Source organism: Etheostoma cragini, chromosome 21 (assembly GCF_013103735.1).
Source record: "Etheostoma cragini isolate CJK2018 chromosome 21, CSU_Ecrag_1.0, whole genome shotgun sequence".
In the NCBI taxonomy this organism is placed as follows: domain Eukaryota; kingdom Metazoa; phylum Chordata; class Actinopteri; order Perciformes; family Percidae; genus Etheostoma; species Etheostoma cragini.
In genome coordinates this window covers 14656188-14683366 of record NC_048427.1, presented here as the reverse complement: position 1 = coordinate 14683366, position 27179 = coordinate 14656188, and the positions used below count along the sequence as shown (strand labels likewise).

General features: G+C 40.5%; 3 protein-coding genes and 1 non-coding gene across 7 annotated transcripts; 2 read left to right on the top strand and 2 right to left on the bottom strand.

Annotated features, from left to right (window-relative positions):
* Positions 1–348: 348 nt before the first annotated feature.
* LOC117936478 (phospholipase B-like 1) lies at positions 349–9551 on the bottom strand. 2 transcript variants are annotated; one of them, XR_004654968.1, is made up of 11 exons: positions 9280–9551; positions 8486–8708; positions 7894–7977; positions 7283–7424; positions 7009–7155; positions 6417–6561; positions 4647–4847; positions 1932–2072; positions 1626–1815; positions 1416–1522; positions 349–670 (listed from the first exon to the last, which is right to left on the bottom strand). XR_004654968.1 is itself a non-coding variant. In XM_034859510.1 (11 exons), exons 1-11 carry the CDS (start codon positions 9344–9346, stop codon positions 494–496), a joined length of 1620 nt encoding a protein of 539 aa, XP_034715401.1. In that variant the 5' UTR covers positions 9347–9548; the 3' UTR covers positions 349–493. The 2 variants fall into 2 exon arrangements, 1 of the variants encoding a protein (XP_034715401.1); XM_034859510.1 differs by having other exon boundaries at positions 1630–1815; positions 9280–9548.
* Positions 9095–13349, top strand: cby1 (chibby homolog 1 (Drosophila)). 3 transcript variants are annotated; one of them, XM_034859515.1, is made up of 5 exons: positions 9095–9280; positions 10358–10456; positions 10738–10843; positions 10959–11071; positions 12701–13349. In XM_034859515.1, exons 1-5 carry the CDS (start codon positions 9248–9250, stop codon positions 12779–12781), a joined length of 432 nt encoding a protein of 143 aa, XP_034715406.1. In that variant the 5' UTR covers positions 9095–9247; the 3' UTR covers positions 12782–13349. The 3 variants fall into 3 exon arrangements, with proteins under 3 accessions (XP_034715406.1, XP_034715407.1, XP_034715408.1); XM_034859516.1 differs by lacking the exon at positions 9095–9280 and adding an exon at positions 9995–10118 and having other exon boundaries at positions 12701–13137; XM_034859517.1 differs by lacking the exon at positions 9095–9280 and adding an exon at positions 9997–10195 and having other exon boundaries at positions 12701–13137.
* Positions 9498–9570, bottom strand: trnar-ccu. The gene has a single exon. It is a non-coding gene; the product is annotated as a tRNA-Arg (tRNA).
* Positions 13350–14124: 775 nt separating the features above from the next.
* Positions 14125–19784, top strand: pdap1a (pdgfa associated protein 1a). Its single transcript, XM_034859514.1, has 6 exons — positions 14125–14336; positions 16217–16299; positions 16860–16934; positions 17276–17397; positions 17551–17702; positions 18643–19784. Exons 1-6 carry the CDS (start codon positions 14324–14326, stop codon positions 18669–18671), a joined length of 474 nt encoding a protein of 157 aa, XP_034715405.1. The 5' UTR covers positions 14125–14323; the 3' UTR covers positions 18672–19784.
* Positions 19785–27179: the final 7395 nt, after the last annotated feature.

Genomic DNA, 27179 nt, shown 5'->3' with positions numbered 1-27179 from the left:
GTGGCTATTGGTTGATTTTAAGATCAAACAAGCAAGTCGATTTCAAAATGCATTTTAGCATTATTTACTAATGGATTAATAAATAGTTTTATAACAAACAATCAAGCCGGTGTACTTCTACTTCAGACTGGCATTCAGACTGGAATTCATCAGCTTTAAAATAAACGACAGTTTCACTAAATCCAAATGGATTGCATATTGACAATGGGGAATGAAGTCATTTAGATGGTCCTGTGTATGTATTTAACCCTTTAACAACCAATTGTTAGTTGTGATGATGCACTTTCTAAGAATTTAAACTGCACTTATATTTCAGTTATATATTACCAAATTAAAGGGATATTTGTCATCATATTTTGCCAAGCTTCTACATTGTGCCCAGGTATCACCGCTGCACCAGGACGCAGGTGCTCAGTACAATTGTTCTTGATTTGAACAGGAAAGTATGACCTGTTCTACCTAGATGGTAGGATATCTTTTTGTCTCTGTGCTCTCAAGGCCGATGCAGTGTGGGCCTCATAGTGAGGAAGGGGAAGTTGTAGGTGTGTGGGAGACCCTGATGAGTTGTGAGATTGAAGGACTGCCACGAGAACGGTCGCAGGCCCTTCTGCGTTGTGGGGCCGTTTATTGCTTCTGCAGCCAGCTGGATAGCCATCTTGTATTCTGTCACCTGTACCATGAGATAGATATGGGTACAACGGGCACAAAGGAAGGGTGGAAGTAAAGGGAAGTTATTTCATTTGGTTGAAATATTAAAGAGACATCCAGGAAGGCATTTTTGTTGCCATTAATGGAAGTTAGTCATTCAAAACCTGCACTTCACTTATAAAGTTTGGGTTCAGCAATTAATGTGGCATTACATATTAAAACTCCTGGTAAAATTGAATCTGACCTCATAAAAGCCAGAAATAAAAAGTGAAGAGTGGAAGAGCAAAGTATGAAGAAAAGCTACAGACTAACAAAGGTATGTCCATAGCAGCTCTTTCAGGCAGGGTAACCCAGTGTACATTTCCTCTGGCATCTCTGATTGAAAAAAGTTAGTACTTTTTACATTTAGTTAGCCTTGTGAGCATGTTAGCATGCTAACGTTAGCATTTATCTCAAAGCACCACTGTGCCTGCTGACAGCTAGCATGGCTGTAGACTTTCCATGAGTCCTGTTAAAAAATGTGTTAAACTATATTAAACATCTAAACAAAACATGTATAGAAAAGATCAAAATAGTTTTAGGAATTTGAAAATACAACGGTTGTGGCTATAGCCAATAACTAATATCAACCAAAAGGCACTATTCTAGCCAAAAACACATACATGCACCATACATTCAGCATTTTGTAATAGCATGTTCTGCGTTCTACTTTTTACAATGCATCTTGTAAATTTAATCGTGGCACTAATGTTTTGATGGCCTCTGACCTTTGTGTCATAGCAACCTCCTGGACGTGGTCTCCTTGGTCTCAGGTCGTTACGGCAACAGATGGTTTTACATGGATGGCCCTTGGAGTAGGGGTCTCTCTTGTAGTCTGTAACATATTTTTTTTGTGTGTGTTTTGTGTCACATCTCTAAAGCCCTTTGAGTTCAGGAAACGATAGAAAATCGGATTCATGCGAGAGTTATTGTTTCACCTACTGTTGTATCTCATGATGAATTTGAGAGAGCCAAGGTCAGACACCTTGGCCTGGTCCCTGCGGAGAATTTTAGCTCGGGGACAGAGGTCGTAAGAGAAGTCCTGTCCGTATCTCTTCCACATCACATCGTACCCACTCAGGTTGTAGATTTCAACATGAAATGGTATGTTGTAGGATGGCCAATAACCTGCCGATTGTAGCACACCGAAGGTGGAGGTTGTCCAGACACATTGCCACCCTAAACAGCCATCCTGGATAAAAACTGAACAATCTACAGCATATAGATAAATGTTTGTTTCTCACCGTTGCGTAAAGCTTGAGTCTGATCAGAGTGCATCACCTTCCCGGGAATCTGCTCCACCACAGTCAGAGCTCCATCCGTGATACTGTGACCCAGAGAAACCCTGCTCAGGTCCACCACCATGTACTGGCTGTTATATGTACCTAAAAGACAGAGGAGGGGGACATGCTCAGTTTCCTGCCTTGCAGACACAGATAATCCAGATGGGTCAGTATGACTTAATACTTAAAGTACTTTTCTAAAAAGTTTTGCATGTTTTAACCACACAAATGTTTTACACATACTTCAAATATCTGCTTGCCACTTTTAAAAGCAAAGGTAATGTTGTAGGGCAGGCAGTGATTGCACTAAAATCATCTTGGACAGACTTTTTAGAAATAGGTTAACCATCACAGTGAACAATTTGTTGGCTTCATTAATGTTATTATTGGTCAAAGTGACCCCATGATTTTACTATGTTACCACAGTTGCGAGCAGGAATCACCTTCAGAACTGCCCTTGCCACCCAAATTGAAAAGATTTGACCTGCTGGTGGCACTAAATGAAATGTCACAGGATTACCAAAAGTCAGTGGGCTTCATCCTCTGGGCACTATGAATGTCTGCATACAGTGTCACTGAAACTCATATATCCATTTTCAAAAATGTTATAGAAGAGTTTGAGTCTGTACCAAAAGGATGTACCAACTTTGTTGTTCCTAGAGCTGTGCTGCTAGTCTGGGCTAAAAATTCCCAAAGCTGGCTGCCGAACTGGAAGGTTAAGCAGAATATTCATCCAAATATCAGATGTCAATGCATTCTTGAACACACCAACATGTAAAGTTAGACTGTCTGCGTTTCTACAGTTTAATGTCCAGCATGATCAATTTCTTAAAACTACTACTGTATTGGCTTTATCCCAACTTTTTTAGGAAGGAAGGAAATCAATTCTAAAACTTAATTTAAACTATGCAGGAACAAAAAAACAAACATGACATGGACCAAACCAAGCAAATCCAACACAACACCAGGGAGTTTTAACTTTTAACGTTTCAACTTAACAAACAGTACACTCAGCAACACATGCATAACTGGAAGTGAAGTAACGTCTGATTCAAACAAACAGAACTTCCACGCAGGAGACCAGGGTTCATGTCCTGTTTCAAGATAAAAAAAAACAAAAATAACAAACAGTCTTTTTCTAAACTTACATAGGCCGTTTTTGTGCCCTAAACCTAACCAAATTGTATATCACAACGTTGAAGATGTGTATAAAACCAATGTGGTTCTCTGGTTTAGATTTGCGGTTCTATATCTTCCGAGCGTTAGGGGTGCTAATTTATGAAACGCAAATGTAGGTTGTATTAGAGGGTAGGAGTAAACGGCTATCGTTGTATGGTTCAGATATCTTCAATAGGAGGCAGGTTGAGGTGGGGGATAGATCAAACTAACACGGAAGAGTGGATGGGTACCTCCTAGAGCTATTAATGCAATTACAATTTCTTTCTTTTACATTGGTATAATGGCATAGAATAGTTTGCCTATTGCTACAAAACTCCTATCATCACGAGGGATTTTTAAAGGACAGGTCAAGCAGCTTTTATGGAACCAGGTGTACATTTATTGATAAATTGGACCGTTTTTATGACATTTTTTGTTTCTTATTTAGTTTGTTTATTGTGATATCCCCCCCCCCCCCCCTCTTAATACTGTATGTCTTTGTAGTCTGAGTTTTTCTGCTTCTTGTTAATTGTTTTCCTGTGTGTAACACCGAATTTTCCTTCAGCATGTCATACTTTGGATCACTGTTTTTATCAACTTGATCCATGGACAAATCAAATCAAATCAAATCAAATCAAACACACATATGGAAAAAATTGCATTAACCTGTTATCACGTTAATTTTGACAGCCCTTATATGTGTATATTTATATTACTTAAACCTAATACCGTCTTAACTTCAAGTTACAACATTTTAGAGGGAAGGAAATCAATCTTAAAATGTACTTAAAGTATGCATGAAACATAAAACATACATGATCTTGGTCAAAATAATCAAAACCACTGCATCACATTGGTGACTTTATCTAATAAACGACCAATTATCTAGTTGCATTGCTGTTAGTGTATGACGGGCACAGGAAAAACAACATGCACAGTCTTGCATGTGCCTGAGGGATCTGGTACGAAATGAAGAAACACGGCAAAAGTCTGGCTCTAGAGTTACCGAATTACAGAGAGAATACATTTTAAATACTTACCCCATCTACATAAAAGGAAAACACAGGCAAATGTAAAGGCTCTGGTTTTAATTGTTTGCAGGCCACCTCAACAGTTTCGCAAGACGGGGGGGAATATGAGAGAGGAGCTGCTGGGAGATGACAGGACTGGCTCAAGAACACTTTGTCCTTTTCTCCTCTGCCTCTCCCATAGCAACATGACGTGAAAGATCATAGCAGCTGGCTAATTACCACAAGTTTAGTGCACTTGTGTATAGTCTATATGCAGCTTCTATGCATTGACACCTGGCTAGCACGCAGTGATCATGCATCAATAGTTTGTCAGGCATTTCTTTGGTTTTAAGAGTGTGTGATGAAGTCAACGTAATATCTGGAAGGATTTAAAGGTTTGAAACAGATTCTGTTCAATTGAGAAAAAAAAAATCCTTATGTGTGTTTGAAAAGTGTTCTGACTCTGGTTTGAAACAAACCCCTTTTCCTCAAATTATCAGGAATTCACCTGAGTTGTACTTGGAGAAGGTGTGCGCCCACTCCTCTCCGCTGTGCGCCAGGCTGTTGGCCAGGCGGACTCTCTGCCAGGCCAGCAGGCTGTGAGGGTCCAGCTGGGAGAACAGAGACACGTTGAAGACACCGATGGAGGTCTGAGTCATCAGCAGGCCGCTGCCAAGCAGGTAGAAGTCATCCAGAGACATCAGGAAGCCTGGAAGAGGGGGTAGGAGGACAAAGGGTAGAGGGATTAAGAGGAAAATGTTTTAGGACAAATAATAGAGATGGAATGTTTGAGATCACTTATTATCCTCAACTACAGCCTGCAGCTTGCATGTATGCGTGTACCAGCAACTTCAAAAAGTTTTTGCCAGGCTAGCAGTTTACCGCTAACTAGTGTATTTTTATAATATTATTACTACATACAGGAAGAATAAATACTTCTTTTAATATTCATGCTACTGCCATTATATTACCATTACTACTACTTCAATTAGTACTGATGCTGGTATTATTAAAGGTCCCATATTGTAAAAAGTGAGATTTCTTTTTTTGATTATAAAGCAGGTCGTTATATAAACAACAAAACAGAGTACTCAGAGACGGGGCCTTCAACGAGCTTTGGACTTTTGTATACATGTCACAACTATACTATAAAAAAGTGCTGCTACAGTCCTGTTATAGTCATTGCCCGTCTGCAATGGCGGCACACAGACTCCTAGAGCGCAGAAGAGAGCAGAAGACTTGGAAAACGCTGACCAATCAGAGCAGACTGGGGGTTTTCTGGAGAAGTTCTCATAGGGTCAGGCACTTAAACGGCGTACTTCCGCCAGAAGGTGAATACAGGTATATTCAGACAGACAATATTGGAAAAATAATGTGATTTTTTAACCCTAAAATTGTTCAAACATGTTGTAGTTGAAATCTAAAAGACAAGTATGAACCTGAAAATGAGCAAAACACAGGCACTTTAATAATACATTTGCAGTACTGCTGCTGTTATCAATAACGTAAATCATAGGCAGAGTAGTATTTCCACTACCCTCACTTCCACCTCTACATAAATTATTTGTATTGCATCTGTTGTTGCTCTGTTGGCCCTGACCTGCTGTGTGTGCTTAATGTTTCACATTGTCAGACAGAAAGAAGATTAGAAAGGCTGCAAGGGTCACACATCACCTCCAGTGACTGCGGTGTATTCCATCTCCTCGTTTGAATATAGTCAAATGATATCCTTGGCCTGCCGGCCTCTAAAAATAGTGCATTGAAACCACTCGTGTTCTGATAGCAATAAAGCCTGTAAGAGGACTTTTATGACCTGGACCACTTGGCAAATCTTTTCCCACAAAATTACTTCACCTCCTCTGACTTAACAGGGAAGGAACACATTTCATTACGGCTCTCTTTTGTACACGCACTGCAGGTGGATGTTTCTCAGTCACTGACTAAGCTGTGTGCTTAGCAGAATAATTACTTTCAGTAGAGAATGTACCTTCAGGATTTTGGTATTAAGTCCTTGATGTCAGTGTTTATATTTTCCAAGAGGAAAATGAAACTGTGTGGATTAAGGACCAGCACAATTCAGAGCTTTTACAAGATAACTGCTTTGCTGTACTGTTAGTTGACAAAGCCGGTCATGTACTCAGTAAACACAGTTTCTTATACAAGCTGTTAATCTCACTTTTGCCATGTCGTCGATGATCCATTACTATATAGTCCTGTGCAGTTTGCGGTTTATATGTGTGAAACCGTACTTTGTGTGTGTGTGTGTGTGTGTGTGTACCAGGGTAACTGCTGAACGACATCTTTCCAGTGGCGGTGTGTGTGTCAGACACCCGGAAGTCCCAGTGTTTATAGATACGCATGGTGGCTGCATACGTATACCAGCTAGAGTGGCCAAATAGCAGGTTCTCAAAGCCTGGCAGCACCTTGGACACAGACGAGGGAGAGAGGGAGGGTTGTGCTAGTTTTTTTGGCTGATGTCAATAAAACAATGGACTGGTTAGGTCACTCTTAAATGAATTTGTCCAATACTTTGATTCATGACCAAATACCTGCAGAGAGAATGACATTCCCATCAGCTGTACTTTGTGTTTTGTACTAATTAGAAAATGTTTGCATTAAGGTCCCTGTAATCAAATGAGATAAGAAGAAATGATATCTTATCAATCAAAACCGAATGATATAGTATTTTTTAATGTTTTGCCAAAATGAGCGCAAGTGAAAGAGAAAATATCCTCCTCCCAATGGCCTTTTGCACTCACACATTCAAGAAGAGAAAAACCCATGCACAAGGACCCACAATAAATCGAATTAGGCGTTGAGGCTTCCCAAGTTCTCCCCTTTCAGCTCAAGCCAAATGAGATTGGCCTAACCTTGATGAGAGCAGTGCAGTGACCCATTCCCGGCATCCTGAAAGTGCCGGCCCCTGTGGAGGAGTTGGAGCGAGGTGTCAGAGCTGGGACGAGGTCCAGAAGGTCGCCAACACCATTCAGAAACTGCAAGGCGAATGCTGAGAGAGGCTGGGAGGAAGTTGGAAGTGGCAGAGATGAATGAGATGATACTGTGACAACTCTCTCACCATCTCTCCAACACACAAACACACACAGACACAGACACACACACACACACACACACACGCACACACACCTCTCTGTGTTTGCTTTTGGCCCACTGTGCAGCTCCAGCGTGGAGTCCGTCCAGCTGGGCCAGGATCAGTCCCAGATGCTGCCACAAGGGCTCGCTGCATCTCCTCAGTCTCACCTGCTCTCTGGCCCACTGGTCCTGCTGGCTGTGGAACATTCAGAAAGCTGAGAGCCACTTTGGGCTGTTTCTTTTCCTAATTAGTGCATTTGGCTGCTTGATTTTGCTGTGCATCTAAGTTCTTAATTACGATAATCATTGCATGCATATATGTCATTTTGGTAATTAGCATGGACTAGTGTTTGGCAATACTGGTGAAGCTGTCAATATTTCATTAATCAATATCTTGCCAACCAATAAAACCTATTTAGTCAGGCGAAAAGGCCTCTGAAAAAGCATTAGACATGATAGCTCTTCATGAAAATTCAGAATAATTAAACTCTCCTTGATTGCAGGTTTTATTGTTTCTCTGTAGCTAAAGAGAGGAAACTCTGGAACAGTATAATAAAAGTAGAATTAGTAGTAGTATTGTGTATAAAGACAAAAACAATATTAGACCAATTTCTGACTTAATCACAGTGTAAGCCATTAATTAAAGTGAACAAATGAGACTGTACCTTAAAAACCTTTTCAGGGGATTCAAAACCGTCTCATCCTTTAGGAGTTGAGGGTACATGTTGGAGTAGTGACTGAACATCTGTCTGCAGAGAAAGAATTAGAACAGTGGGAATGCACTCCAATTAATTAAACCAATGAAGTAAAACAATGTGCAGTAAACATATTTTTGTTACATTTTATGAAGATGTACAACAGCTACCATATTTTTTACAGGTCTTCATCTTTTTCTTTTGTTTTTTGATTATGAGTATTCTTCTAATATTTACACATATTCAACATCTGAGACGCCCACAGACATTAACCTATGGAGACTGATCACTGAAATTATTCTGATTGGCCCTGACAGAGACTTCATCCTCATGAGGGATGACATGTTTATCCATGAACATGCCCTTGAAAACAATATATTTTGTTGAATTTTCTGATCCTGATCAATATTTAGAGCACAGCCTTGAACTGGCAATGTCTTTAGGTGATTGTGTCCATTGATAGAAAACTACAGGTGAGTTCCTTCTGTTTTTTTTTTCAGTTTGAGATATTTCATACACATTATGTGTATTTGCAGTTCACTACAAGACATGCAACACTCACCCAGCAGTGAGATAACCTTCTAAGTACCCAGCCAGGAAGAAGGTGATCTCATCTTCCTGTGTGATTCCACCATGACCTGCGCAGATCTCCAAGACACCCCATCCAGAGAGGAGCAGGGTGTCATTGAAGTAACCATAGGCTCCCCCGTCTGTCTCCATCACACCCTCCTTCAGGATCACACTCTTCTGGGCATCATCCCAGTACACAGTGGCCTTTTGGAGTTCTACCATTATAGGAGGGTGGACAGGGTGACAGGGGTTGAAGTTGGATAACACACATTATGTAACATAATGTCATTGACAACAATAGAATGAACCATTAGGAAAATACAGCTTATACATGCCATAATAAAGTACATATTATTATATTTTGCTCTTTAAAGACTATCACAAGTGTTCAAATTGTTTTGTGCAGTTACTTGGATATACTGGTAGAATAGATAATAATTTAGCCCACTATTTGGATTTGAAACTAATAAAATGTATAGGTAGGTTTATACAAGGTTTTCTCCCAGTAAACATAAAATGTATAAAATAAATAAATACAGTAATAAAAAAACTACAATTTAAATAATAATACGTCAAATAGAATGGTATAGTAAAGAGCAGAATGGAACTCAGAAAAGGTTGCATTATATAACATCGGGTGCCAAGCCACCATTAACTCTATCCGTTTGTCGAATGCGATTTCTACATAAACTAACAGCCTTTTTTCAATAATAGGTTTTATTTAGTTATATTGGATTTAAAATAAGTTTACGTTATGTTTGAATACGCTGCGGAAACGTTACTCACGGTAAGTTTGCACTGATGCAGCCAAAGTGCTCAGCAGTACGCACAGTTTGATGCTCTGTTTCTCCATGTCAGTCAGCTGATTTTATCTCAAGAGCCGATCAAGCGCTGCTTTTCGGGTGCTGGTAGTTTTAATTGCTTGAAACATTTTTCGTGATCCTCGTAATAGTTATTAATCAAAATCAAAAACATTAATTAAATAAGAAAAAAACAAAAGCAATCACCCCAGATGGGACTCGAACCCACAATCCCTGGCTTAGGAGGCCAGTGCCTTATCCATTAGGCCACTGGGGCAGTATGTAAGTAGGGCGGGGTCACAGTTATTTGTATCAGCGACCTGGTGCTGTGTTAGCAGATTATGTATTTGTATTGCTGTAAACCTCAGTTTTTACAAGCTAAGTTTCTAAAACGATATTTTTTGTCATTGCTTTCTCAAAATACACAAATTGTGCACAAATATGCACATTTGTTGGGATGGCCGGGTGACGCGATCACCATGGTGATGCGTTTACGTCTAACGGTTGGTTCCATTATCTCTTGCAAATAGGGGTATACTAGATTATCCTTATGCGACTTTAACTATTCAAATATGCATACAAGGTCCACCGTACAAGATCCAAGTACCGAATTAGATTGTATATGTGGTAAACTTGCTGGTGTTGGCAAATCCCTTACAATTGCTTTCTGTTAAATCCATGCAATATTTCATGTGTCGTTTATTTTACCCAAATGGAACCTTCATACTTGCGCAGTAGCAGCAAGTAACGCTAGCTATGGCTTTGTTTGGAGAAAAAGAGTTTAAACCACCACATTAAGAATTTAAATAGATAGTTTGTATGGAGGTAAATACATGTTTTTGGTGACAAAACAACTACTAACCCACCTGTGAGGCAGTTGACACGTTTCAATAAAATGTCAGGTATGAGCAGCTAGCGTGTTAGCCACCTAGCATTAGCTCGGTAATGTACCATTAGCAACGATCGTATAGATATGAGCAACGCCAAACACAGTTACTGTGGCTACGTGATACTGCTATCTATAAAATACTAACGCTTCCATTGGTGTACCATCTTTTATAAAGGACCTTAAGAAATCACTCAAGATGCCGCTCTTTGGAAACACATTTAGTCCGAAGAAGATTCCACCTCGCAAATCTGCATCTCTGTCCAGCCTTCACACGGTGAGTTTAGAGAACTTACTTTTCTTTGGAAACATCATTGCTAAAGATAGCCAACACCCGTATCTCTCATTGATTCCTTATTTTATCCATACTGGTCACTTAAGAGGATATACAAAGAGGGATAAACAAAGCAATTATTTCTAAAACGTGTTTTGTGACAGCTGATGTGTAGTTGTAAAATAAAAAAAAGGGGCTGCAGCTCAACATTGTGTGAGATATTTATTTGGTTTGCATGCAGACTGATCTTCTTTTTTTTTTTTTAACCCTGAATCTTTTTTTAGTTGGATCGTTCAACAAGAGAAATAGAGCTAGGTCTTGAGTATGGACCTCCTGTAATGAACCTTGGCGGTCAGAGTTGGAAATTTGAAGAGGGACAGTGGATATCAGGTAATGAGTTTGAACTGCTTCTAAAGTTTTTAAGTGCAGAGAACCGTACCATGGTGATCAATCACTGTTGGTCTCTGAATGGCCTTAACGTATGTTTCTGTCTTTTTTGAACCAGAATCTGGTGGGAATACGTCTAGTAGGGAGGTGCAGCGACTTAAGAAAAGAAATGTACAGCTGGAGGAAGAGAACAATCTCCTGAAACTTAAGATTGAAGTCCTCCTGGACATGGTAAGAACTCATCAGCTTTGATAATGCCCTTAAATTCTCACCTGCACTACAGATACAATAAGAAAGGTTATTTTTGCTTCATCTTCAAATCTCTTTTAGACAGACGCTGTGACTGATTAACCTTTGTTTTTCATGAATAAATGGACACATGATATTAGGCATTTTCGGACCAGATGAACGTTTTGATCATTCTATTCTAAGAACCCCCCCGCCCCCTTTTTTATTGTGTCTGCACCACAATAACTACAAATGATTGTTGTTCTTTAAAAGCCGCTTTTAGGGCCTTTATATTCCTACTTTAAAGCAGGCTTTCTCCCAGCACAAGAGGAAACTTGCATGGTTACTGGTCCAGCAGAGGGTAGTCGATGATTGATTGATCACATAAGCCAATGCAGCAACGTCAACGGCCATTTTACCCACCAGCTAAATAGCCAGCTGTTAAAGAGTCAAATGTAACAACTTAATGCTTGATTTACACATTCTTGTCACAACATAGTGTAGCAATTATGACGGAATTAGCTAGCGTTAGCTAACTAGCCAGCAGTCAGCTAGTTTGCTTGCTAGCCTGCTAATTTCACCTTACTAAGGACCTGTACGCCTCCAGGATGCTGAGGCGGGAAACATTGTAGCCGATCCCTTTCATCCTGGACACAAACTGTTTGACCCACTCCCCTCTGGCAGAAGGCTGCAGTCCATCAGGACCAACACCTCACGCCATATAAACAGTTTCTTGCCCTCTGCAGTCAGCTTCATTAACAAGGCCACCTGACCCCCACTGACATTGACTCTACTACCCTCATCCCTACTCACTACACTTTGCACTAACCTTCATCCTGGACTATACATCTGCCCATTGCACATACCATATATTTTGCATTCTGCTAAACAGATTTTGCTGTTAGATTCTGTATTTATTGTTTATTTCTTATTTATTTTTAATGTGTGTGTATGTATGCACCATTTACCAAGACGAATTCTATGTACTGTAGGTTTAACTTAACCAACTTGGCCTGCTTTCTTTACTTCAACGTTCTAACTGCCGGAGGGAATGCAACACAGAAAAAAAACCTTGAAGGGATATTAATATTAATTAATCATGTATACCTTATTAATCCTGCAAGGGGAAATTACAATGTTTTCACTATTATTACTCACATTACACACAGGCTTGAACTACACACACATGCTCAGTACCTATACATGCACTTAATGGAGAGATGTCAGTGTGCTGCCCATGGAAAGGCGCCTCTAGCAGTTGGGGGTTTGGTGCCTTGCTCAAGAGCAACTTGACAGTGCCTAGGAGGTGAACTGGCACCTCTCCAGCTACCAGTCAACCACCATACCTTGGTACATATGTTTGTATGTCATTCTCGGTAAACCTCCACAGTGGGCAGTTCCTTTTAGGCAGTCCCTAGAACTGTTCCGAAAATGCCTACTATCACCTTTAGGCTCCATAGCCATGCTTGCAACATAGGTTATGTACAAGTCTAACACTTGTACAAGTGTAACAGCTTGTATTTCTTATAAAAGCTTGCTTTATACATTTTTATTGTGAACTTAATTACAATTTCAATGGTTCAATTTAGTTTCTTACCAAATCTGTTAAATAACTGATTTTTTCCCTCCTAGTTGACAGAGACTACCGTAGAGTACCACATGATAGAGAAAGAAGTGGAGGATATAAAGACTCAACATCGAAGGAAGAAATGACTGATCTGATGCCTTCATCATAGGAAATCTACATTCTCAGTTTGAAGTTTAATAAACAAAAGTGGAATTTTGTTTTATATTTTTTGCTCATAAGTAAGTTTTCACATAATTAAAAAAACATAGGGTCTTTGCCCTGCTTGTTTATTTGGAAAAGCAGGGGCCCTGTTTAATCCTGTTCAATCTCCAAATGGTGTGCACCGTTTCCTTGCAACAGTGCACAACAAGCTTTGAGGCATGTTTTCTCTCATTTGCTGGGTGTTTCCCATCAGCAGAGATGTGTATGTAAACTTGTGGTAATAAAAATCCAGTGCACTTGTGCATGCGGCAGGGTGTTAAACACACCACCATTTCAGTTTGGTGTTTCAGTTTTATCCGATTAAGTGACAACTTTTATTTGTTCTGTCCTGCATTTCTAACTGTAAATCTGAAACAACTGTGGACATCTTTGTTCAATACACAGCATCATTTCTATGTCTTTTACATCTGTATGGCAAGTGTTGGTCAACATTTAAAAAAAAATTGTAATTACTGTATTTTCTATTCAGTTTCAAATTAAATTAATCACAGATTGTGCATTTTTTTTATTTACATTATTACTGTAACCACTAATTGAACTGCTATTTTGGTGAGCCATAACTAGGGAAACATTCAGAAGGAGACAAGGATTAATCCCAGTAACGCAGACTGTGAGCAGTAATGTTGCCTTAAATAATCCTAGTCATTCTAGAGCTAAGGATAGTCTGTATATTAATAGTATTATACTCATATACCGTCTATGGATCTAAGTTTATTCTTGACTTTGGAAACAGGAGTTTGACAAAAATCTGGTCTCAAGGTCCAGTTACTAGCTATTGCAGAGCTTTTACTTGCAACTCAATAAGTGGCTCTTGAGCAAGTTTTTCTTTGTGGTTAAAATCCTAGATCATCATTACTAGATCAGGATCATGGATCTACTTTTTATAGGTTTTATACCAACAACGATGTGTTGATCATGTGCACCACTAATATTTGTACTACGTGTAATATACTATGATGTAATTATCATATCTCTGTCCCTTGTGAAATGTAGTTTGGAATTTCAATTGGTTTGTGTAAGAGTGTATTTATATTATAATTTATTTCACAGTAAAACTGAGCATTGACAACAATATGTATTCAAAATCAAAAATGGGTTAATTTCAATGAAAGGTACGACCTTTTATAAATAACTTTTATTCTCTTTATGTAATTGGAGTTAATCTAGCACTCTAATTAATCTGGATGTCTGAACAAAATGAAGAAATTGATAGAGGAAGAAGAAGAAGATAATTGGTGGATATACATGTCAGTCAAATGCGCGGTCCAGCGATTGGTTGAATGGTCCTAACTACGCAGGCGCATGCTATAGTGAGTTACTGCAGCGTTTGCGGTTGTGCTTCGGACAGCGGGAGAGACGAAGTAGTTTCTAGTTTTTTTCAGCACTTTTAACCGCTGGCTGTGTTTGTACCACCGTATTTCGCGATATAGTAGCGGACTTGATCTGTATACACATCACTTTTAATAATGCCTCGGGGCGGTAAGTATTAATATCCAAATAAATGTAACATGCTAATGTTTAGCAAGCTAATTGTAGCTAGCGAATTGTTAGCTACAATAGTATAAATTCCCGTTAAACTATCACATGCTTAGCTTTTAGCATGCTAACCGGTTAGCACAGTGCATTTTCGGGTATGAGCGAGTCAGAAAAGATACACAATGTACCAATAGTGAATAATTAATGCCTTCAGACTAACACTTAACGGTAATTTCAGAATATGAACGGTTTGAATGGTTCGATTTCTAGCCATTTTTGTCCAACCTTAACCGTCAGCACCATGTGCACAACAGAAGCGTTCACGTTAGACTGCTTTACGTAAACATTTATTTGAATTCCTGGTAGATGGCTGTTCTCTCTATCACCAGATTCGTCCATAAGTATTTGGTTAACGTATTCACTAGCTTTGTAACTGGCAGTTTTTGCTGTCATGCCGTCATAACACTCAACTAAGCGTGCCATTTTCCGTGAAGGTATCTGGCCCTCGCTGTACGTCATTTGTGACCGCTCTCCCACCCCACACTATCGCTGTTCCTATTCCCGCTTTGCAAATAGCATTAGCATTTATATGTAGTATTCTAATTACATGGCTAAAGTGTTCATCCAGACCTGGTTAGTAACTGGTGTACATGAAAACAGCAACACCTGCTGCGCCACATGATCCAATATTGCACCATCGCAAACTCTTGAATGACCAAACGGTCACAGTGTTTAGCCCAGTCCTCTCAGTAGCAACAACAAGCGTCACCAACACAGGACTCATTCAATATTCACATATACAATCACATTAAAAACAAAAAGCCGTTATTCTTAATCGCCGCACACAATTAAGTACAATGTATTTACATTTGAACTTTGCATCCAACTCATTCTAAGCATTAGAAGCAGTGGACATGCTCCTGGTATGCACCGCCCGTGTTAACGCATTACTTTGAAGTTGTTACTGTTGTTGCGTGGATGTAACGTGAATGCTAATATGTCCCTGTATTGAAAATGATTCCATCAACTTTGTAATTCATACTTTGCACGTGACGTCACAACTACTAGATATTCAAAATCAGGAATTTTGGGCCACAACAATCTCAAAAAGAGAGCAAAATCCTGCAGGGACTGGTTAAAAGGACGCAGATAAGAACAGGCATTGCAACAATATATCAGGATATCATTTATACAGTGGGGCTCAAAAGTTTGGACACGCCAGATAAAATATTTTAATTAATATGCATAAAGAAGCCAAGAAAAGATGGAAAAATGTCCAAAGGGCATCAAATGACAGACATTTGTATTGTATGTCACAAAAATTTAGATTTTATTTTCATTTACGCTTTCAAAATAACTAAACTGGACAACTGCTTAGAAGAAGCCATGGGGCTGATTGCTGGGGTAAGGTCAGATGACTCTGGGTATTTAAAACCTTAAGATTGACATCACCTGGTCTTTCCAGACCATGATTGAGAACAATCCATGACACTGTCAGGTCTCAGCTTTCCAAAGAGGGCGGTGCATGCTATAAACTCTGCAGGGTGCCCAAACTTTTGCAGACGCCATTTTCTTTTTGTTATTTTGAAAGTGTAAATAATGGAAATAAAATCAAACTTTTGTGACATATTATACGAATGTCTAATCTGTCATTGTATGCCTTTTGGTGATTTTTCCATCTTAATTTGGCTTCTTTATGCACATTAATACAGATTTTTACCTAGGGTGCCCAAACATTCGGGCCCCACTGTATAGTAAGTGTTTAGCGCTAAATATTCAGATGAAGGCTTCATCACACAACGGAACAAATTAGCAAACGTTAGCGGGTAGCTAGCCAAACTATATTCTGATCTGGCAGTCACAGCTTACAACTTTTGTTACAGGGAAAAGAGGCCACAAGGGCAGGGGGAAGCAATTCAGCAACCCTGAGGAGATAGACCGACAGATGAAGGCGCAGAAAGAGTTGGTAAGTAAAAGATCTTTGTGGCAGACGTAGTTACCTTCAAAGCAGAGGGCCATTTCACAGAACCAAGATAAGGGATTAAGCCAGGATTTCCCAGTTATCCTGGCTCAATGTAGCCTTGACTCGGTTTCACAAAGGCAGAGGCACCTAAGTTACCATGGAGATTTATTCTTTACAGCTAGCCTGGTCCTTAGGATTTGCTAAAAAGTTTTTTTCTTGCTGTTTCATTACTGCGGCCATGTTAATCTTTTACGAATAATGTTTCTCATTATCATACTTCCACAAGAAGCTGCTGCTCACTCTGTGTAAAGTATGAACAATGTGTATTCTCCATTTCAGCATCGGTAAATCTGTTATCGGCCTCGCGGCCTGTTAAGGAAAGTCGTGAACGCTCATGTATCTGGCTCGAAATAGTCGCTCCTCCTCCGCCTGGCTTGGCCGTCGTGAAACGCACATATTAAGACTACTTCAAGCCTCGCTTTTTGGGTTATCCGGGATTTAAATAAATTCTGCTTTTTTGAAAACGGCCCCCAGGTCTGGTATTGATGATTGTGTGTTTACAGGACGAAAATCCTGGTGCAGAGAAGGTGGACTCTGCAGATTCTGAGGATGAGAGCAGCAGTGACGACGATACTGAGGTGAGTGAGAGTGGGACTATGTTGGCTTGATGTAGGACTTGGTAGGGTTGAGGGACTGACAAAACACCTAATGTTAAGTGTCTGGCCTTGCTGAAATTTATTCAGCTTGACTCATTTGTAGCTGCTTTCAGTATCCTTATGTAACGTTGTTGACTTTTAGTATCGGAGGGAATAAGAAAGTACACAGTAAACGATCAAATGTGAATTTGAAGGACAAACATTGGTTGAGTTTTAGTTGCTACTGTAGCAGCCACAGTAGTAGGTAGACAAACAAGTAAACATGCCCCACTGATGTCACAAATGTTATTTTTTTTTAAATTTTTTTTTTTTTTTGCACACAGAGGAAGAGAAGTGGGGTGGAGGGCCTTATAGAGATTGAGAATCCCAACCGTGTGTCTCAGAAGAGCAAGAAGGTGACTGAATTAGACGTCAGTGCTCCCAGAGAGCTGTCTCGCCGGGAGAGGTAGGTGGCACTCAGAAAAGGACTGTTGGTATTTGTGCTATTTTGTTTTTTATTAGCTTCTGAAATTTCATATTTGTTGCTGGCACTAGGCGTTTTTAGTTTGATCAAGTATTACTTAAGCTTACGTTTATGCCCTCGTGTTCTTTTCGCCAGAGAGGAGATTGAGAAGCAGAAATCTAAGGAACGCTACATGAAGCTCCATCTTGAGGGGAAGACTGAGCAGGCCAGGGCCGACCTGGCCAGGCTGGCCATCATCAAGAAACAGAGGGAGGATGCTGCCAAGAAGAGAGATGAACTCAGGAAAGGTGAGAAGACACAACAATTTACACACCGAACAGTTCTCATAAGACAAACCTTTGTGTGCTAGAGGTGGAAATTAATCAGGTTTTCCCTCAGTTTATACATTTGCGCTTAGCTGAAAACCTACATATGTACCAGAGCCCGGCCAATAAAGGATTTTTAAGGCCTGCCAGCATGCTTTTCTGGTTACTCTGATACACAGTCTCTGCGTAGCATATATAAGCAAGAGAATCAAAGTTCAAGGCAGAGTGACTGTGTTGACCTACACCTAAGATCCTGTTTTTTGCCCTTATTACAAAAAAGACAATATACCGACCCAGCCGTTTACATGGCTAATGAAAGTGAATATGCCACTTATATTCACGTTTACATGTAGCCGTGCAAAATACGATTTTGTTTAACATTTTCCAGCGGCAGCAGACTAGTTGGACCGTTAAAAAAAAAAGTAGCTGTTTCTCCTTCTTATCAGGTCTGCAGCCTTGCAAACGTTTGGCTGTTTGGTTGGTGTACAGCAACCATAGCAACCACACAGCTGACCATAAGGTGTAAACAGACAAGAGGTGGTAACTGTGGTTAAAAACCCAGATTGAGATGCATATTCTAAATGGGCTCTCTATGTGTCCAAAGAGTTCCTCTAAAACACAAATAATACCAGAATATCCCACGTGTTTTAATTGGAAAATAACGCTGCTCAGATGACTAGTATCAAATTCGAAATATTGTCACATTTGAAAAAATTGTGGAATGTTGGTGTGCATGTAAACACACTCAGTGTTGTATATCAAAGTATTCCGTCCCAATTGTATGCATTCTGCTAGCAACGGTAAATACTTTATAAGGGCAACTGCAGTTCGTACTAAGAGTACAAAGAAAAGGTATTTGATTTGGAACACAGCTTTACACAATTCTCTACATTGCTTCTTTTTTTTCGTCCGCTTTTTAAAGATGCTGAAGATTCCAAAGCAAAGCGCTAATCCTCCATCTGAAAGCTGTAACATGCACTTCAGTCTCGGAGGGACGGAGAGAGAGAGAGAAGGAGATCTGGAGGTGGAGAACAGGGAGGGGGACCAAAACCAACGGCATCGGATCAGGAGTGCTCCTGAACTCCTGTCCCTCATTTCAAATCAGAGGGGCGCGGGTCTTCCTTAACAGATGGTCAGGACGGGGGAAACGGGTGTTTCAAAGTGAGATAAAAAGGAATGCACCATTTGGGATGCCTCTAGTCTTCTTCCCCAAGAGGAGACAATCGCAGGTTTACCAAGTGCTTCACTGCCTCTTTACTCTTCCCCACCCACCAGGGTTTTAATTCTGAAGCTGCTGAAGTTAGTTCCATTCTGTTTGATTTACATATTTTTACAAGGTTACCTTATACAAGTTTACTTAATGACTGAACAGGAATTACAGTGAGCGTGCATGGGGCTTTTCCTTCCATCTCGCCTGTTTTTGTAAGAAGGCAAATCCGTGACGGATGGAGAAAAAGAACACTTCAGAGGATAAACTGATATATAGGAATTATACAATGTAATTAATAGTATTTGTGGATATGTTGCAAAAGACATTTGTATAATTTTCTAAAGATATGAGTTTTTCTTCCCCCCCCCCTCCTCCATCATCCAAACATGACTATTCTGCTTTCTCGGCCAGCTTCTTTTTGTTCCGGTGTTGTTTTTGCCATGTTTTGATCTACTTGTTTTTCAGTAGGAAATTCACCGTTGGAAAAATTAGCTGCCCCCAACATGTCTAGAAAGTAGAACATCTTTAGTTTATTTTCCCCTAAATTGACACTTTGCTCACTTGAATCACCTTATTGCTGTCAGTTCAAAAGTGTTTCAGAATGTGTTTTGTAATCCTTTGCTCAAAGCACCTGGAATATTACTTGAGTTGCCTAGAATAAGCATTTTTAAGTTGTTGGACATCAGTGCTGGAAAGCATTGTCTCAAACTGCCTCAGTAACTGTGGCCTTGCCCTGTTTCTGATGGGGTCCTCTGTGGTTCTATAGGACGGATTGTGTCTTTTGTTGCCTTTACAAAGTTTACACAAGACCAGTTCACTGTCTTTCTCCTGTAATAAAAGTCCTACAAAGAACCCACAGTGAGTTGTTTATTAGGTACACTTAAAAGCTAATGCAATCCTTTACATAGGCACCACTAATAATAGTCTCCAAAATGATCACAGACAGCTTAGCTCTCTGACAGCATAAACAGAAACACATACACACTTTACGAGAGGATTTACTGTGGGGCTTTTGTGTTGTTTAGACTGCACTGTATGTGGGGGGGGTCTGGAAATGCCTTGATCAGGAAAACAGTGATCCCTATAGCTAGATTAAAGAACAACCCATTGAAACCCCAAAGTGTGAGACGTGTTGCCACAGCGTAAAATTATGTTCAAGTTTTCCATCATGTATTTGAAGTCATTTTTAAAAATAAATTCATTAATAAGTGACTGGTGTGTTTTGCCTAAAGCACCTGGAATGTGTAGTTCTTATGATTCATTCTGTGTATTTTTTACCTAATCTTGTTTTGACACCAGGGTCCAACAGTGACCGTGGTGTTCCGTATGTCCATGTGACGCTTCTGTTGCGCCGCGCTCCACTCTATTCCTATTGGTGACGTCAAGCAACTTTATTTGACAAAAAAAATAAAATTGCTGCGCGTCAGAAAGCTGGCCGGTGGCCATCTTTAAGCGCAAATTAATCCACTAGATGCGACTATTCAGTAGAAGTGGACAAAAAATCTTTCAAACTAACCTTTGTTGATCTGAAATGACGGCGGTTCAGCAACTGTATTGCCTATTTCATGCTTAAATTGTTTCAGTGAACTATTTTTGTAAAATATGACCTTGTATTTTTGTCCGAGCTGCCATGACAGTGGTTTGAAATTTTCGAGAAGCCAGACCCACGTGACACTTTTGTCCAATAAGCTGCAAGTCAGGGGCGTGCAGAGATGGGGACTCCAGTCTGAGAGTTGCCTAAACTTTAGACTTAACTTGCAACTCGACCCCAAAAGACTTCAGACTTGACTTTAGCTTAGAGACTCGTCAACAACCTGTTTTAATGCAATTATTGCTTTTTTAAATCTAATGCATTTATTTTTTCTTGCCGCATATAAATTGGGGAAACATATGACAAGCTGCATGTCCCTTGCCCTAATGTGCAACATGCGCTATGCCTTATGTGTGCCAACTCACGTAAAAAATGCATCGACGGTGACACCGAGTCCTCCCGGAGTTGTGCCTTTTGTCATTAGTTTAGCTTTCAGTAACTTGGTAAAGGGTGGCAGTAAGCGAACAGCTACATGCAAGGTGTGTGGCACTTAAAAAAAAATGATGCCTGATCGATAACGTCAAACTTAAACCGGTATCTGAAAACGCACCCAGATACAGCGAGGAAAATAAGTATTTGAACACCCTGCTATTTTGCAAGTTCCCTAAGCTCCCACTTAGAAATCATGGAGAGGTCTGAAATTGTCATCGTAGGTGTATGTCCACTGTGAGAGACATAATCAAAAAAAATAATAATCCAGAAATCACAATGTATGATTTTTTAAAAACTTTATTTGTTTGATACAGCTGCAAATAACACCTGAGAAAATCAATGTTAGTTTTTGGTTCAGTAGCCTTTGTTTGCAATTCCAGAGGTCAAACGTTTCCTGTAGTTTTTCACCAGGTTTGCAGACACTGCGGAAGGGATTTTGGCCCACTCCTCCACACAGATCTTCTCTAGATCAGTCAGGTTTCTGGGCTGTTGCTGACAAACACGGAGTTTGAGCTCCCTCCAAAGATTCTCTATTGGGTTTAGGTCTGGAGACTGGCTAGGCCATGCCAGATCGTTAATATGCTTCTTACAGAGCCACTCCTTGGTTCTCCTGGCTGTGTGCTTCGGGTCATTGTCATGTTGGAAGACCCAGCCTCGACCCATCTTCAATGCTCCAACTGAGGGAAGGAGGTTGTTCCCCAAAATCTGGCAATACATGGCCCCAATCATCCTCTCCTTAATACAATACAGTTGCCCTGTCCCATGTGGAGAAAAACATCCCCAAAGCATGATGCTACCACCCCATGCTTCACAGTAGGGATGGGCATGATTTCAAACCATGACGTCTTAGTGTTTTACCCACAGTAACCTTGGAAACAGTGGTCCCACCTTGTTTTAGGTCATTGACCAGCTCCTCCCGTGTAGTTCTGGGCTGATTTCTCACCTTTCTTAGGATCATTGTGACCCCACGAGGTGAGATCTTGCATGGAGCCCCACTCCGAGGGAGATTGACAGTCATGTTTAGCTTCATCCGTTTTCTAATGATTGGCCATGTTAGTAGTTGGATTCTTACTGATTGTATGGGGCAGGACAGGTGTCTTTATGCATCTAACGACCTCAAACATGTGCATCTAATTTAGGATAATAAATGGAGTGGAGGTGGACATTTTGAAGGCAGACTAACAGGTCTTTGAGGGTCAGAATTGTAGCTGATAGACAGGTGTTCAAATACTTATTTGCAGCTGTATCATACAACTAAATAGTTAAAAAATCATACATTATGATTTCCGGATTTTATTTTTTAAGATTTCTCTCACAGTGGACATGCACCTGCGATGACAATTTCAGATCCCTCCATGATTTCTAAGTGGGAGAACTTGCAAAATAACAGGGTGTTCAAATACTTATTTTCCTCACTGTAGGTCCGTCACTTGCAATGTGAAAGAGACATTTAGCATACATTGTCACAGGTAGGAAGCTAACCATAGCAAAGTGTTTTGCTAATGCTGGGAAAAGGCAAATTGTATCTTTCTAGTTAGTAGCTGCTGAGGCTCAGACATCCATGGTGCACAGGAGGCGGCACGCCCTGATCCATCTCCCCAGGAACAATCGCTGTGTCTGGTGGGCAAACTCGTGATGCGTAATTAATCCCATGGATGTTTTGTAGACTATTAAATTAACAAGGCCTACCCAGTCCACCAAACACTGGCCTGTCTTGATTCTGCACATATTTTTGTCACTGTAGTGCTATTTACTAGTTCATTATTTCATCCGTGCGCACTGCCACCTGCCGTGGAGACAACGGCCTCGCTAACCTCCCTCTTCGAGTCGGATGTCCCTCGCGCTTAACTCAGTTTCACTGAGCGTACTAACACTAAAATTAAATAGCACTACTTCAGTGAGTTTAAACTGCTTACTGTGCGTAATTTGGACTGATACGGAGATGCATGTTTTTCTGGAACTGGTGTAACTCTTCTCTTAATTTCCACTTCGACATTAGACATAACACAGCTCAGGTGGCCAGAGACTTGAGACTTGACTTGAACTTGCCCCTCAAGGACTTGAGACTTGAATTGGACTCAAGTTTAAAGGCTTGTGACTCAACTTGGACTTCCAAAAAATGACTTAACATCTCCGGGGGCATGAAGCATCAACCATGGATGTATGACGTCTCAATACCACTCTTAAGTCGTGTCACAAAAATGGATCAGCACTGTCAGGATTGCCTGGCGCAAGTAAATATAACAACCTCGTTCCATCGTACTCGTATCATAAATTACGCTTATCGTTTTCCCCTCGCAGTGCCCACGTCGTAGAATGCTTGTTGAACGATTTGATTTGAAATGTGCCATTGGCAAATCAAGAATTGGGTTGACGCTAGTCTATATGGACAATATTTCATTTCCGGGATTGTTCAGATTCTACTGGAAATTCTGCCAGATGTCTCATTTTGTCCATTTGACCGTTACCTGTCACTTTCTTTGTGTTGGCATTCTAAACTCTGGTGGATGTATGAACTGCTTCCAGATCTCTGCAGGGTAAATCCAGACAGCTAGCTAGACTGTCTGTCTAATCTGAGTTTTCAGTTGCTAACTAAAACAACCACATGTTCCACCAAAACAAGTTTCTTCCTTGAGGCTTTTTTGCAGCAGCACCGCAGCATGTGATTGGTTTAAAGAAATTCCAATAAACCAGAGCACATTTTTCTCCCATCCCAGAATGCTATGTGGACTAGCCAGACCTCCCTCCGCAGCGCTGTGGAGGAAGCTCTGGAAATGTGAGATTAAATTGACGCTAATGATGTGCGCCTGGCGGCTGTACTGTTGGTAATGAAGAAGATGATGGATGCGTACGAGCTAAAGAGTGTTTTAAGTCTCCTGGAAGTAATTTTCTTTGGTGACAGTAGAGGATGTCGATAAAACAACTGCAAAGTTTGAGTCTGAGGCAGAGAAAGAGAAAGTGGATCATTTTTTTTTCAAAGGAACGGTTTCAAAATGATTTTTAAAGACATAGGTACCAGTAAAAATTGACTTTGAACAATTGAAAAATAAAGTAAATAACCTTAATGTTGAATCCTGGATACTGTCGGAGCCTAAAACAACCTAAAGACTGGTATGATGCCAGACAGGGCAGGCCACTGTTGTTAGCTCGGTGCATTTTGCTGTTGCAACCACTAGACTGCAGCATCTGACAGTCACCAGGGTTACAACCTCCAGCCGAACATCTGTGTGCAGCTCATTATGCACTGCCATGTTCAGCCATGCAGTAGAATTGTATTTGGATTCCATTTTACCCCAATCCAAAGGTAACCACAGAAGTACTTGTAAAGATTTATAGGTCTGCAGAGCCATGACTCAGGCTATACTGTTCACTAAATGTTTCAGGGTTGAAAATACAGGTATATTGCATCCTGTTTGTGTAACTTTATTATACACTAAGTTACACTTGTTAAACTGCTTGTTATTTAATTCATGTGGCAGCTGCTCAATGCATTTAGGCATGTAGACATGAGCTGCATCTCATTTCATTTGATAGCTCTTCGACTCCTCTGTCCTCGGCTGAACTGGAAGTTCTTCTGTCCCTCCTTGTTGCAGGCTGACTTAAAAGCTCTTATTTCTGCCCAGAGGAGGGATCGTTGAGGAGGGATCATTGAGGAGGGATCATCTAGGAGCTTTAGGCGAGGATATACAAGAGCAGCATTACCAGAAGCCGTCCGCCCAAACAACGGACATATTCGTGTGACGCTTCAGAGGAAAGGACGCCTCATCACTCCAAATCACATTTGCTTGTTTCCACTCTCCTTCCATGATTTTCTCGTGTCTCTCTCATGCCTCCTCAGCGGGAGGGACTAAGAAGTGAGGAAGGAATTTAAGCCCCTATGGTCAAGACAATCTGCTGAACTTCAAACAGCATCAGAATGGAGAAGAAAAGGGATTTAAGTGACTGAATGTGGCATGGTTGTCGGTAAAAAATTGACTGTTTTAGTAATATAGAAACTAAATCTACTGGAGTTTTCACGCACTTGGGTTTACAAAGAATGGTCTAAAAAAGAGAAAATATCCAGTGATGGCAGTTGTCATGTCGAAAATACCTTGTTGAGTTTGCAGGGCAGATTGGCCAGACTGGTTTGAGCAGATAGAAAGGCAACAGTAACTCAAATAACCACTCGTTACAACCAAGGTACTCAGTAGAGCATCTCTGAACAGATGGGACGAACAAACACTGGTCGGTTGAGTCTCCATTTGTACTGCACCATTCACATTAGGGTCAGAATTTGACGTAAATAGCATGAAAGCTTGGCCCCTCAGTACCAATTGAGCATAGTTTAAAATGCCACAGCCTACCTAAATATTATTCTTGACCATGTCCGTCCCATCTTCTAATGGCTGCTTCCAGCATTATAAAGCATAGTCTATTTCCACGACGTTCCATTTCCAGGATTGCTCTCGTTCTGCTGGAAATTCTGCCGGATGTCACTCTTTTCACTCTTGTCCTTCCGCTTTCTCTGTGTTGTAATTCTAATCTCCGGTGGATGTATGAGGACTATGGCCAACTACGTACATACACTACCAGTCAAAAGTTTGGGGTCACTCACAAATTTCCATTGGACTCCATTATAGACAGAATCCCAGCTGAGATCAGTTGCCTTGTTTTTTTTAACCAGGGCAGCAGTTTCCAGATTACATTATGTGCTTACATAATTGCAAAAGGGTTGTTTAATGTTTTCTTAGTTAGTTTTTTTAAATAATATCAGATTAGTAAACAAAATGTGCCTTTGGAACATTGGATGAATGGTTGCTGATAATGGGAAATGTAGATATTGCATTAAAGATCAGCCACCCATCCAGATCAGCTGGTATCCTGTCTATAATGGAGTGAAATGGAAATTTGTAAGTGACCCCAAACTTTTGACCGGTAGTGTATGTTCCACCCAAACAAGTCCCTTTCCTTTACCACGATTGTGAGTGGTTTAAAGAAATGCCAATAAACAAGAGCACTTTTTCTCCCATCCCGGAGTGCAGTGTGGACATGCCGGACCGTCCTCCGCAGCGCTGTGGAGGAAGGTCCGGCAATGCGAGACTAGATAACATCGCCATGTCACAGAGCTCAAATTATCCCAAAGTGGTTTCTTGAATATGACTGAGTTTACTGTACTCCCACGGCCTCCACAATCAACACATTGATACTCAACCTACAGATGGCCTGCTGGCTTTTTTCTAATTTACAATAAATTAGTTCAAACTGGTTATTTGTTTGTATGTTGAACATAAAAAAAGTGCATAAAAAGGCATTAAAATGGAGCTTGTTTTTTAAAGAAAGTGCCAGGGGAGAAGTGTCCTGTAATCCTGGAAACACCCTTGCATGCATCTGGCCTGTGCAGGTCCGCTGCAACTGGATTTTCCTCATCAAAAAAGCACACCAGTGTCTGCACTTCCTGCCGTGGTTGAAGAGGGCCCATCTCAGTCCGTCCATCCTGACCACTTTCTTCAGGGGCACCATTGAAAGTCTTCTGACCAGCAACATTGCTCTCTGGTTTGGGAACTGTAGCGCTACAGAGAGAGAGGCGATGAGCAAAGTGGTGAGGATGGCTGAGTGGACTAGTGGGACTACTCTGTCAACCATTCAGGAGCTGGCCTGTAAAAGATTCCTGTCAAATGCAAAGAGCCTAATCAAAGACCCCAGTCCCCCTGGCCACAGACTGTTTTCCCACCTCCCCTCTGGCAGGAGGTACCGCAGTCTGAGACCAAGGACCGCATGGTTCAACAACAGCTTCTTCCCCGAACAACAAAACACACTGAAACAGACCAATCAATCTGACTATTCATGTACATAATTATCTGTTTGGACTACACCTTATTCTCTACTGCACTATTTTAAATATGGATATTTATACTCCCAACTGTATATATCTAGATGTTTATATTGTTCAGTTTCTTTAGGCTTGGTTTATTTATATGTATCACTATACAGGCTCTGCACAACCATATGAGCATTTATTTATCTTCATGTACTAGCTAACTGTATGTAGCTAAATATCTTGACTTTTCCCACGGTGTTTCTGTGCTGTATTTTTTTTTTTAAGCTGTGAATTTGCACATAATTTAATATCACAGTGTACTGTGGAATGACAAAGAAATCTTGAATCTTGATGTAAGGTTTAGCCCCATAGTGGAAGAAAGAGGAATGGACTCTGGAGTTTTCCACCTGGTGACTTGATTTATTTCTT